Raw genomic sequence first — 13,481 nt, 5'->3', positions numbered from 1 at the left:
GTAACACTGGCTGCAGCCAGGTACTACAATATATACGGATGTTTGGAGAGCGTACAGACTCCTACATAGGCTCGGTTATGTGCATCGTGTCGTTATCCACAAGTACCAATTTGTGCACTCATCAACCGGTGTGCACATAAACACTATTGAAGCTATGTGTTCGAGACTGAAGTGTTTTTGAAACTTTATCATGGCTCCAGAGGCCGATTATTCTGTAGCCGTATGGATGATTCCCACTACTGTAGTCATTACGATTTTAGAACCTCTTAACCTCTTTCTAACCTTGACAAGTTTTTGAACCATGTAAAAGAAATGTATCCATTTTATTTCCTTGGTTTTATATAACATATTTTGACTTTGTACTGACTGTTTACTGATTGGCTAATATTTCTCAAGGTCACCTAAGATTTGTTCAAGGTTGTCCATAAATTAGAGTCTCGCCCATTCTATTGATTTTTTTGGTTGTCTATTTCTATAGGCTGAATTATCCTTTCGAGCAGGTGAACAAATTCTCATTTATGGTAATATGGATGATGATGGATTTTATTATGGTGAAACAAAAGATGGTCGTCGTGGTCTTGTGCCTTCAAATTTTTTAAATTCTTATAACAATGAAATTCATTATTTAAATAAACAAAACAATTTTACAAATTTACATGATTATGATCAAGAGAAAATACAAAATCATAAAGATCAATCATATTCAATGGATCCATTAATTCGAATATCGAATCGAACAAATTCATCACAATTACATAATAATAATAATACAAATTATGTTAGAAATACGAGATCAGAAGTAAGTGTCTATGACATGATTAGATATTTATATATGAGCACATGACTATTGGTATATATGGAGGTATCAAATAGATATGCGCTACACAAATGATTCGATTAAGATCATCAACTGTGGTGTTTGAATGAACTAATGATACCTTTGTACTTGTTGAATACTTAGTTTCGAATTCTAAATGCAGTACATTCGTTTGTGGTTATCTAGTAGTTCTTGATCCGATTACGGTATTTCTGGGATTATTAATTTATACTATAATTCAAATACTTCTAATTATCATATCAACTCAGGATACTGGAGCCCATATGTATTATTGGTTTTGGATCACGGTTTTCCAACTCCTTCAGATGAATCCTTCATATCCACCAATCCAGTTAAACAGCCAGATATTCTCTTTTCGTTCTCTCAATTTCATAAGCAACAGTCCCGTCATGAGAAAGCAGTGAGTAGGACTTCCGTGGTAGTGGTTGTATGCATGTGGCCATATGAAAGTATTTGGAGTGAAAAAGCTGACTCTCCTCATTCTTGGCCGTACCAAGCATTTTTGAGGGCACAAAGATAGCTAAAATTCATTACCCTCATGAATAATATAACGAATAATTAAGCGAAGAAAATTTTATTTACAACCATTTCCATTTCTAGAAATTGTGTACTTTTATTTACAGTACAAAATTAATTAGATTTTCAAACAATATGTGTTAATATGGATGAGTATAAGAATTGTAATCTAAGGGGGCGGGATCGTGGATGCGCATTGCTGAGGAGTCCCATCCTAGGACGAAACGGCTATACAGTGCTTCCAGGTTTTTCATGGTGGTCTAGCTTCAATTAACTCATGATTTCAACTATTGAAATCTAAGGAGTGTAAAAATATGTAAAAACCGATTATTAATAGTGAGTATAGTAGATTTGAAATTAGTAATATTCATAGATTAAAATCAGATGGTGTGGCATTTTGAAACAGGTAACATTGAACAGCTGTTTCATTATATTATGAGAATGTTTGGCAGTGCGCATTCGCAAACTCATCAAACGTCGAATCCAGAACATTCAGGCAAATGTTTATTTGTTAGACTTATAGGTTGACAACCGATGGCATACATTTGCAGTGTTATGAATTCGTGATTCGGAAACAATTAGCGAATGTCATCAGTGACTATTTTTTCATTCACGAGATAGCTGAAACTACGATCAGAATGGGGTTTGTGGAAATTGTAATTATTTTAATAATTAAATTCATGAGTCGATGTAAGCTAGACCACCATTGAAAACCTGAGAGCACTAGAAGGTCATTTCTTCTTAGAATGGGACTCCTCAGCAGTCCGCTTCCATGATCCTGAAAGAAATGTATTATGAACCCAGGACCTTTTGTCTCGCGCACAAACGCTCAACCTCTAGATCATTAAGCCGGCATCCAACGGTGCTAATGTCTAACTTCAATCTTCCATGAATTGTCGCGCAACCATTCATCCGTTGTTTGAGGTGGATACCTGTCTCGATTCAACATGGATTGAACTTCACTGATCAAGGCTTCTCACTAGAACTCCAGGGAATCATCTTAGGGTCAGTCACTAGTGAGCACATGATGATTATGTTCAGAATAGGGTTTGTAGAGATTGCAGTGATTTTAATAGTTGAGTAGTTGAGGAATCCCATACAAGGATGAAACGGCCGTTTAGTGCTTCCAGGTTTTCAATGTTGGTCTAACAAACATCGACTCATGAATTCAAATATGTCTAGACATTTTATAGACTATGTGTTAACACTTCATCTAAGGTAATAGAATATCGGAAGACTGATTGAATCACTGTTAATACCTATATTGTTCTGTATTTACTAAAAGTTGATTTCAATTGATGAAAACTTACTTAACCGAAAGTGACTTAGTGTGAGGTGTAGACATAAAGAATGAATTTATAAATAAAATGTTAACTTCAAGTAAGTTAATGTAGGAAATAGTTGGATTCATCCACAGATAAGGCTGCATAAATGGGACATTAAGAAAAAATAACCTGAAGATTGAAATCCTTATAGGATTATTGAAATTTTATAATGATTAGATTAGATATCGTACTTTAGTAGAACTTCGTAAGTACGTACATCAGTTCGAGTTGTCATACCACATTACCACACACATACAATTGTTAATTCAAATCGCATTATGATAGAAGTAGTGAAAGTATAGACAGTAATCGGAAAGATTAGGGCTTCGAGATGTTATTCAAGGAGTATAATGCAGTGAAATAAATTTGAAAAGAGAAAAATAGAGACAGGGAGAATTCAGAAGATCAGAATCTAGGAGAACACAAAGAGTGGATGTACCTGTACCATTGCAAACGATTTTCAGCCATGTCACATTCAAGGTCTCTAACCATCGGTTGCTATCATCTCGCAGATCTCAACCAGATAGTCTACACCTACCAACATGATGACTCAGTCCACTTGTCAATGACTTCATGGATTTGTGTCATGTTTTGTTCTGGCGGCCCCTGGTTTTCTTCCAATCTACTCCTACACCATAAAGCATCGCACGTCGGCGCGTGTACTATGTTTAGATAAGATGATAAAGAACAATAATATCAAATCTATTTATTGAATATTTTTCTTTACAATTTCAAGATCATAATAGAAATAAATCTATTCATAAAAAAAACTTCTTTCTCTCTGAAAGATTATTTTCTATTTTATTTAATAAAAACATTTTAGCCAAATTCTGATCGAACTAAACTTGTGCATAATACACGATCCAGTTCACCTTGTACACAAACAAGATCATATACTACTTCTAATAATGATGCTGTAATAAATACAAACATCAATTCAACTAATTATCATCGAGATGAATTACCTATGAATGATATGGAACGTTTTCCAGAGAATGAAGAAAATCCAATAATTGTAATGGATTTAAATCCGATATCAAACAATTCACATGTAAGTCTTTTTTTCCTATAAACTATTATCGTATCAAAGAATTCATTTGTGAAGAGTTTTCTGTTTTATAGAAGCTCCCGAATACCCTGGTACCGTCGAGGGTGAGGAGAGTCAGCTCTCCCTCTCGAAATACTTGCACATGGCCACGCGTATACATCCACTACCACGGAATTCCTACTCACCGCTTTCTCATGACGGGACTGTTGCTTATGAAATTGAGAGAACGAAAAGAGAATATCTGGCTGTTTAACTGGATTGGTGGATATGAAGAACTCATCTGGGGGAGTTGGAAAATCCTGATTCAAAACCAATGGTGCATATGGGCTCCAGGATCCTGAGGAAACAAAAGGGTCTATGAACCAATCGTTGGTCACTGGATACCATGAGACTGCATCTCCTGGCGTTACTCCACTGCCTTTTGGATCAGACCTTTAGGTCGATGGCTCCGGGAACGACCCCAAGCAGTGTCACAGCCCACATACAAATCAAGTGACTTGTGTAGCACATATGTATTCGGTGCTGCTTTGTACCATTGTTTATGTGTTCAACCAAACCAAAAATAAATAATCACATATTAAGAAATGAAATATTTAATGGTGTAAACATCCTGTTGGACAATAAGTTAACAAATTTGAATTTCAACAATACAAAACATTTTCGAAGTGGTTATCTACTACTTAAATCAACATTTGAGCATATAGTGTAGTTGATAATACATTTTTGATAAATATATATAAGTATAGAAAACATGATGAGATTATAATTTATGAACGAACGAATCAGATTTAGGATAACAGGTCTCAGATTTTGACGCGATAGTCATTCATCCATTTAATCAAATAGAGTTTTAATACTTTAGCTGATATCAGTTCATGATGAAAAAAAGAACCGTAAATCGAATTCTTAACCCTAAATATCAGTTGTAAATCATAATCTTTATTCTTCACATAGGTTTATAACTCTAATTTAGCTCGAGTAAGTAGGTGGACATTCTCAAAGCCACTATAACGTCACGTGTGATATGTATGCCCAACCACCGACTGCCCCGACGAGCGATGTTTTGTGATGTAGGAGTAGATTGGAAGAAAACTAGGGGCCGCCACACCAAAACATGTCACAAATTCATGAAGTCATTGACTAGTGGATTGACTCATGTTGGTAGGTGTAGACTATCTGGTTGAGATCTGCGAGATGATAGCAACCGATGGTTAGAGACCTTGAATGTGACATGGCTGAAAATCGTTTGCAATGGCACAGCTGCATCCACTCTTTGCGTTCTCCTAGATTCTGATCTTCCAAATTCTCCTTGTCTATATTTTTCTCTTTTCAAATTTATTTCACTGCATTATACTCCTTGAATAACATCTTCAAGCCCTAATCTTTCCGATTACTGCTCATACTTTAACTACCTCTACCACAATTGGATTTGAATGAACAATTGTATGTGTGTGGTAATGTGGTATGACAACTCGAACTGATGTACGTACTTACGAAGTTCTATGTTGTTACTGACCAACTTACTGAGTCTAACCATATTAAATTACAGAATTTATTATTAAAATATCTGTCATTATTATTTATAACAGTAATACTTTTGTATGGATATATCAATGCAGAACATTGATATGAAACATCCTTCTGACAATATAAACATCGGTAATGACTAATTGGATCAACAAAGACTAGTATCATGTACATAACAACAATGTGATTTATCATAGTAATTAAATATGAAACTCTGAAGATCATTATTCAAAGATACTCACTTTAACGTGATCCATATAAATAAAAACTCTTCTAAATAAGTATACTATAGTGTGCACTACTTACAGATAGATATAAGTAGTATGTAGAAAAAAAATCAAATTAGAATGATTATTAGCAGAAGATTTAAATCAAGAAAAGATGAAGATAAACAGGGAGTAATTAAGATAACAACTATTTCGGGAGAATGATAAAGTACGTAAAAGACAAATCAAGGAAGAAGTTTCAAATCAGATTCAGATTTGTGTTGTAAGAATAGAAGGCCTGCAACTTATGTTATTCCTTTTCTAGTATGCTTCTATGAGTGTCTAGTCTTTTCTTGAGTGAGTCAATTGAAGGTGTAGTCAGTCAGTCAGTCAGCTACAACGTAGGACCAGGCACATATATGCATCGATTCAAGTTGTCATGCCTCATTAGTACAACAAGATAAACATCGGATTCATAGAAGTATTAATTTCAGTGGTGGTAATATATAAAAGAAAGATTGTGTATAAGGATATAGTTGTTATGCCCCTATAAGAGTAATGAATGTTAACTTTTAGGATCCATTTATGGATCATTACTATGCGTATATTTTTATCGTATAATTGTTGTGTAATTAAACTATTCATATTTATATCTCTCTTTTCATAAGCTTTATTTTAACCTGTAAACTGTTATTATATGATTTTCCATTCTTGAATTATTCCCTGTCTATTAGTCACTGTCCCCTTATTCACAGCCACATCTGGCTAATTCTTGCACAAATGTTGTTTGATATTTTATTGGTACGATGTGGTCTGTATGATCGGTATATGAACTCAGTATGTTTGAAATATAATGATTCATATTGCAGAGGCTGAGACTGGTGTTCTGGACTTAACTGGCTAGGCTAGGCTGAAAGTAGGACAAATTTGGACTTTAGGCTGCTAGCACATGTTTTACGCGTCCTTGGTCCGATCGATAATTCGCTGCTCCTGATTGGCGGCTTGGGGCTATAACAATAGTACAGAAAGAAAGAATTAGTTTACGACATTTCGTTGTACTAGTTACAAAAGAGCCCAATCAGAGATATCGTGGTTGCGAGCTATATGTATCGAAAAAAATATACATTAATCAGATATCGATTCTTGAAATTCGAACATCTAATTGGCGATTACTCGATATTTATCGCAAGGATCGATCACTAACTTCTAGTCTGAGCCATGTTAGTAGATGCAGAGTACTTGGTTCGAGTCCACGTGACTACCGTAATTAATGGCTGGAGACTCTGGGTGACATGGCTCAGAAACGATCACAGTGGTGTAGTTGTGTACACTCTTTGTCTTCCCTTAAACTATGAGATTAAAATCGCTTCATATCTTTCTTTCTACCAACTAATTATTTCTTCCTGTACTATGTCCTTATACACAATCTTTCCTTTATATATTACCATCACTGAATTAACTACTTCTATGAATCCGGTGTTCATCTCGTTTTTCTAATGAGTTATGGCAACTTGGACCGATTCATATATGTACCTAGTCCTACGTTGTAGCTAACTGGCTGACTGACTGAGGATCGATCAAAAAATATAAAAAAAGTAAACTTGTTGAAATACTTTGTGCTGAGAATTCTATATTGTACCAAAAATACAATATCGAATAAAGCCATGAATAATAATAATAATAATAATAATACCTATTATGTATATATTTTTCTACTTTATATGTTTTAGAGGAAAGGTAAGTCAAATAAAGATTATGATACAACTTATATGAATCAACGTGATACTGATGTTACTGATAACTACATAGCAACAACTGGTCCTAATTATACACAACGAAGACGTTCAACAATACGAAGTTTATTTAAACGAGAATAAATTCAAATTCTTTCTTCATCTTTTTTTTACTTTCTATTTTTTTTTCTCTGAAAACAAAAAAAAGAAAGAGAGAAAAAAGAAAAAAAGAAGAAAACAATATTGTCAATGATAATAAACTTTAAATAAAATCATATTATCAATTTACATTGTTACTATACACTTTACTGTGATATTGTATTGTTTCCATACAACACATGTACACAAACTTGAATATATACATATACATACATACATGGATCTATTTCAACTGTTTGCTTATTTTTCTAATATGAGTAACATAAAAGTGTAATGACGAAAGTAACTGACAAACAAAAGGATCAAAACAAAAAAAAAGAGAGATGAGTGTTCCCACATTTTGTTTTTTTTGGGGTGGGGGGAGAGGGGGTGAAAGCAAATGCAGTACTAAATTAATACAACTTTGTTTAATTGTTTACAATTTTGTGTATAAAAGAGAAGATTCCGTTGTTTGTTTGTTTGTTTGAAAAGAAAAGAAAAAGAAAACAGAACAAAAACAAAAAATGAGTTAGCAACTCAGTTGAGTTTGATATATAAAAGAAAAAATAAATAAAGGAGCAAATCATGGATAACAATAGGAGGAGATATATATATATGACCATTTTAAAAACAACAACAAAACCAAAGAAACTACATTTTCGAATTCTCTATTCCCATCTACATCCGTTACCTTCCATTCATTTATCCATCAAGATCAACTTTTGTAGAATAAAAGAAGTTTTTTTGACAGTAAAATCTAAATTCAATTTCTCTTCTTAATTTTCTTTCTTAATTTTTGTATCATATTTGTAATGGATATTATGTAGTTTGAGATGTAGTAATGTATATTTTATTTTGATGGAGTTTTGTTCTCCAAGCTGAATGGGTTGGGTCATGGAGCTTTCATTGTTCTTCTGAATGATATCATCAATAGTACAAACTTTAGGTAGAAGTGAAGTGTTTGAATTTCTTCACATATAGCTCATAGCTTGTCCTGTAGACCTCAATGTTGAACTAGATATGGAGAAATTCGAACATTTCACTTCTATCTGAAGTTTGCACTGATGATGATGATGATGATGATGTCATTCAAAAGAACGATGAATGCTCCATGATCAAACTATCCAATTCAGAGAACAAAACTCCGTTAAAATCATTCACCTGAGCTAGAAATCTTTTTCATCATCTCAAAATGCATATTTTATTACTAAACGATTGATATTTGAATTTAGAGAATTGATCCTTAAACTTTATATGACAATCATAAATGTGATAAGATTAAAGACAATAGACAAGAAACATCGAATCTAGAATTCAATGACACCTTTATGGTTATTAACATATTGTAGTAATTCTAGTTTAGATATACCCAGGGTTAGGTAAGTTTCATAATTAGAATCTAGTAATAAGGTGTTCAAGCAGTAAGTGATCGTTTATTGACCATTCAGTAATAAACAAAGTCATACATGTTTTGTCAGTTAGAATATAGTCAGTAATCTGATTGCCTGATTTATTGATAGATTATCATGGTTGATATTTCAATAGTTAACTATTGAATTATAATACTTCATGTAATTCATTATATACAGTAATAATATATAATTTGATTATATATACTATTATAGTATTTAATGCCAGTATAGGATTGTGGAAATAATTGAGTTTAGATTGATGTCATGAATGGATCAATGTTAGACCATCATTGAAAACCTGGAAACACTGGATAGCAGTGCAATATCGTGGATTGATTGAAATTAGACATGAACACCATTAAATGCCAGCTCGGTGTGCGAGGCCGAAAGCCACGGGTTCGAGTTCCTTTGCTGCGAGATCTAAGGTGTGCATTGCTGAGAATTTTCTCATGTACTTAGAAAATTTAGTGGACAAAAAATAAAAGTAACTTCTTTGAGAAAATGTATAACAAAAATACAATTAGTATCAGAAGGGGTTTTGTGGAGATTGTAGTAATTTCAATAGTTGAGATCATGAGCCGATTGAAGCTAGATAACGATGGAAAACCTTAAAGCATTAAACGTCCGTTTCGTCCTATTGTAGGACTCCTCAGCAGTGCTCATCCACGATACCGCCTCGCGAGATTCGAACCCAGGACTTATCGGTCTCACGTACGAGCATCTAACCTATAGACGACTGAACCGGCCGGTATTTAATAGTGTTAATGTCTAACTTCAACTAATCCACGAAATTGAGCGACACATCTACCATTGTCATCAGTCAGTTACTATCTCACAACTGACCCCTCTGAACTCCATTGATCACTGCTCCTCACTAGAACGCCAGGAAATACATCTTGGAGACCGACACCAGTGAGTATATATTGATTAGTGTCAGAATGGGTTTTGTGGAGATTGTAGTAATTTCAATAGTTGAGATCATCAGTCATTTGAAGCTACAATTGCTAAGTTGTATGCTTTGTAAAAACTCCTTTTTGTCACAAACTGAAATCAACTGAATGACAAATGAAAACTCGAGAAAACCGAAAATCGAAACTGTAAACTATCGCGTTTCGATTTAACGTTTTCAAAGTAATGCTTATGTCCTGTAACCTAAAAGTCAAAACTTTATTCTACAATACGGTGTAGATCACCAACGTAGATAATCTATGTCGAATGATTGGAGGCCTACTCGAGTTAGACGGAAATGGTGTGACGAACCAGCTAACGTCGAAGTCACACCTCGTGGTCATCACCTTACGTGGATTACCCCATTGACGTATCAAGATATTATAGATGCTTTGAAGACTGTACAATACAAAGAACGTTATTACAGAAACATATTAGTTAAAGTAGATAAAAGCGAAAGAAAGACCACCGCCGCATAGGCCAGTCCATGGCGTACGATTAACTGATGCTCGTTAACTGTCTTTGACCTTGACGAGGGGTCAATGATCTGTACGATATATAGTGACCCAAGTGCTGGATGGTTTGGCTAGGTCTCAGTGACATTTCACTGGCCCTACAACGGCTGTGGATAAGTACTATTAAGAAGTCTCATACAACAATAAAATAGTTTAAATTAGTTTATGTTGAGGATGTTAGATCTCCAAAACTTGGTAAATACCTTATATTTGTAATGCTATTGTAAAAATTTGAATTTCCTGTTTTCGCGCCACAAGCGCCCATTTTCACCTTCATGTTGTATTTCCCACTCGGGAGAAACTTAAACGCTATTGGTTCGTTATATCTTTTAGTACGCTATTTTGTAACGCTTCCCAAGGACAATTTCATGCTGTATATATACGCTTGATTTGTGTTTGTCGTTGTAGTTCGTGCTTCTGGTTGCTTGTAAAATATATTCCCTCTCTCCCGAACTTAAACTTCTCTCTCTAGTTAGCGGAGCTAAGACGCGTCAGAATAGCTAGCTTATCTGTTATTGTGTCACAAAGTCTTCGTTCCGTTCTCAGATTAGGTGAACTGATAATCGCTTCAAACATAACAGTTTCTGAAGAGCATTGTCTGATTGATTAACAGAATTGTAAATGATCGTTAAGAAAAAAACAATCCAAAAACATTTGAGTGAATAACAAGGAATATTTCATTATGTACAATGTTAAAGAAAGATTCTACCACTTTTCACTCACAAGACATCGATAGAACTAGTGAAGACTCATCTACGTAGATAAAGATAACGAATATGTCAGTAGGAGAAATCAATAATTTTGTGCATATCGGAAGCACTTTATGATCGCCTATTATTCTAACCAAGTATGATATCTTTTGTGACAATCCTTCGATTTTTCTACTTTAGGCATCACAGTTGATGATGATAGTTATAAAATATAAGTGAAATATAATTTTATGTATTTCAGAAAGGGGGTTTTGTGGAGATTGTAGTAATTTAATGATTGAATTCATGAGCCAATTAAAACTAGATCACCATGGAAAACCTGTAAGCAATGGACGGCCGTTTTGTCCTAGTATAGGACTCCTCAGCATTGCGCACTCATGATCCCGCTCGCAGGATTTGGCTGTAAGCTAGCGATACTACTCAAACGTCCACATAGAAGTAGACAGGGCTTGTTTTAATCCTATAGATTATTAATTCCAAAATTGAAAGTTTTAACCACTATTCTGAAGAACGATTACACTAAATAATAATTCATCTGTAGAGTCAATAAAGCAATTAGTAGAGGCCTATAGTTTTAATCACTAAGGTATAAACCACTGAAATTATGGCAATACGATGACAGTTGATTCAACAGAAATAATGCGATATCTTCCTAACATAAGCATAGAACTAAGTTATTGACTTGGATTATTATTTCAGTGATTGAAATGCAAGTAGTACCAAATGTTTTGTTCAGCGTTCTAGTCCAAGTTACTTAAGGTAAGTTATTAAGTGTGATTTAATACGGACTATTTATCCCTACTACCATAAACTAATTCTCAAAGTTAAATTCACGAGTTGATCTCATCTAGACCACCATTGAAAACCTGAACCAAATGTCCTGGGCTTGAGTCCCGCGCACTAAGTCACGGATTTGCACTGCTGAGGAGTCCTATAGTAGAACGAAACAGTCATTCAATACTTCCATGTTTTCAACGGTGAACCAGATGAGATCTACTCGTGAGTTCAACTGTGAAACTACTACAATCTTCACAAATCCCCATACTGATAATAAATTAATTTGTTAAATTTATGCAACAGATTTTATCAGTTCACAGTTTAACTATTTAAATATTCCCATCAATTTCTATAGTTATACATCCACATTAATGATTCAAAAGAATGATCAAGTATAAGGCAAATACATCTTGTTCACACCGTTGTAACATATGAGTTTAGGTTTATTTGTAAAATCCAATCCAATCCATGTTAAATTATCAATGTTGAAACTATTCGTTTGAATAATTCATTATTTGTATTGTTTATTTGAATCTTCGTATTTTGATGTTTAGGACTACAGTTGATCAGTCTCTCTTATTGGTATATGTGAATCCTGTACGGATTATCTTAAGTCATAAGTATTATAAGTAAAGATTGATGGTGGCTAGTAATGGAATCCAGGACAACGCGATGGCAATTGAAGTGAACTGTACTGGGTTCGAGTCCTAGAGTGAATATCAACTTTGGGATACATGTACATTCAACCGACGAATCCTAAATACGACGAAACGTGCATCCTGGATTTCACCGCCCGCCACCACCTATCTTTGAATAACTTGAATAGTTTATCAGTCAAATGAAATTGTGACATTAATTTAAAAAGTGGCCATGTTTAAGGTAAATATGCTACATGACGTTGCGAGATTTACATCACTTTATACAGCACGTCGTCACAATTGATTGAACACTGGGTGGTACACCTTGCTGACGTGTGCCAAGTAGCACAAAACCGAGGTCCAGGTTTTCCTGTTGACTACCTCCAACCACCATCTAACAGCACATGGTATTCCACTAAATACTTGATATGATTTATAATTACACTTATTTTACTCTATACTACTCATTTATCTGGATTGTTAACGACTTGGATGTATAACTGAAGAATCTGATGGGAATTTATTGAAAAGAATATCTTTCGTCTATATATCTGTATTTCATGATTGTTACCAACCCTCTTTAAAAGAATTTTAATATCAATGAGAGAGTTCAAATTAGCTTCTCTTAATACCACAAATCTAGACGACACAGAACCAATTCAGTGACAAGAACAGTCAATGAAAAGCTATTAAAATTAATTGAAATATATTTTGTCCGCAGTATATTATTTATAATGTCAATATGATTCTACTGTTTACGTACAAACTCTTGTAAATCTAGTTTAATAAGAAGTGATTTGCAATATTTAGTTTGATTTCTATCCTATTCATTTTCTTTCTTCTACATAGTTCCTCATTGCCCCCAAATGACCTGGTACGGCCGAAACTGGGGAGAGTTCGTTCTCCTTCAAATGCTCTCATATGGCCACGCGTATACGACCACTGCCACGGATGTCCTACTCATTGCCTTCTCATGACGGGAGTGTTGTCTACGAAATTGAGAGGACCAAAAGCTAATGTCCGAGAATTTAACCGGGTTGGTAGACACGAAGGATCCATCTAGGGGAGTTGGAAAACCCTAATTTCAAACCAATGGTGCACATGGACTCCAGTATCCTGAAGGAACAAATGGCGTATGAACCAATTACTG

At 34.4% G+C, this 13,481-nt stretch overlaps 1 protein-coding gene across 1 annotated transcript in view; it reads left to right on the top strand.

Moving 5' to 3' along the window:
• The window catches only part of BZRAP1 (RIMS binding protein), a 130,404-nt gene extending 122,214 nt beyond the window's left edge, over positions 1-8,190 (top strand). Inside the window, exons 19-21 of the mRNA XM_051212828.1 lie at positions 479-799; positions 3,503-3,730; positions 7,191-8,190. Of these exons, the coding sequence (XP_051068746.1) occupies positions 479-799; positions 3,503-3,730; positions 7,191-7,337 (696 nt within the window). The 3' untranslated portion in view covers positions 7,338-8,190. The remainder of the gene's footprint in view (positions 1-478; positions 800-3,502; positions 3,731-7,190) is intronic.
• Positions 8,191-13,481: the final 5,291 nt, after the last annotated feature.

The sequence above is a fragment of the Schistosoma haematobium genome, chromosome 3 (genome assembly GCF_000699445.3).
Source record: "Schistosoma haematobium chromosome 3, whole genome shotgun sequence".
Classification (NCBI taxonomy): Eukaryota; Metazoa; Platyhelminthes; class Trematoda; order Strigeidida; family Schistosomatidae; genus Schistosoma; species Schistosoma haematobium.
The sequence above is the reverse complement of the archived record's forward strand: the minus strand, read 5'-3'. Positions and strand labels throughout refer to the sequence as shown.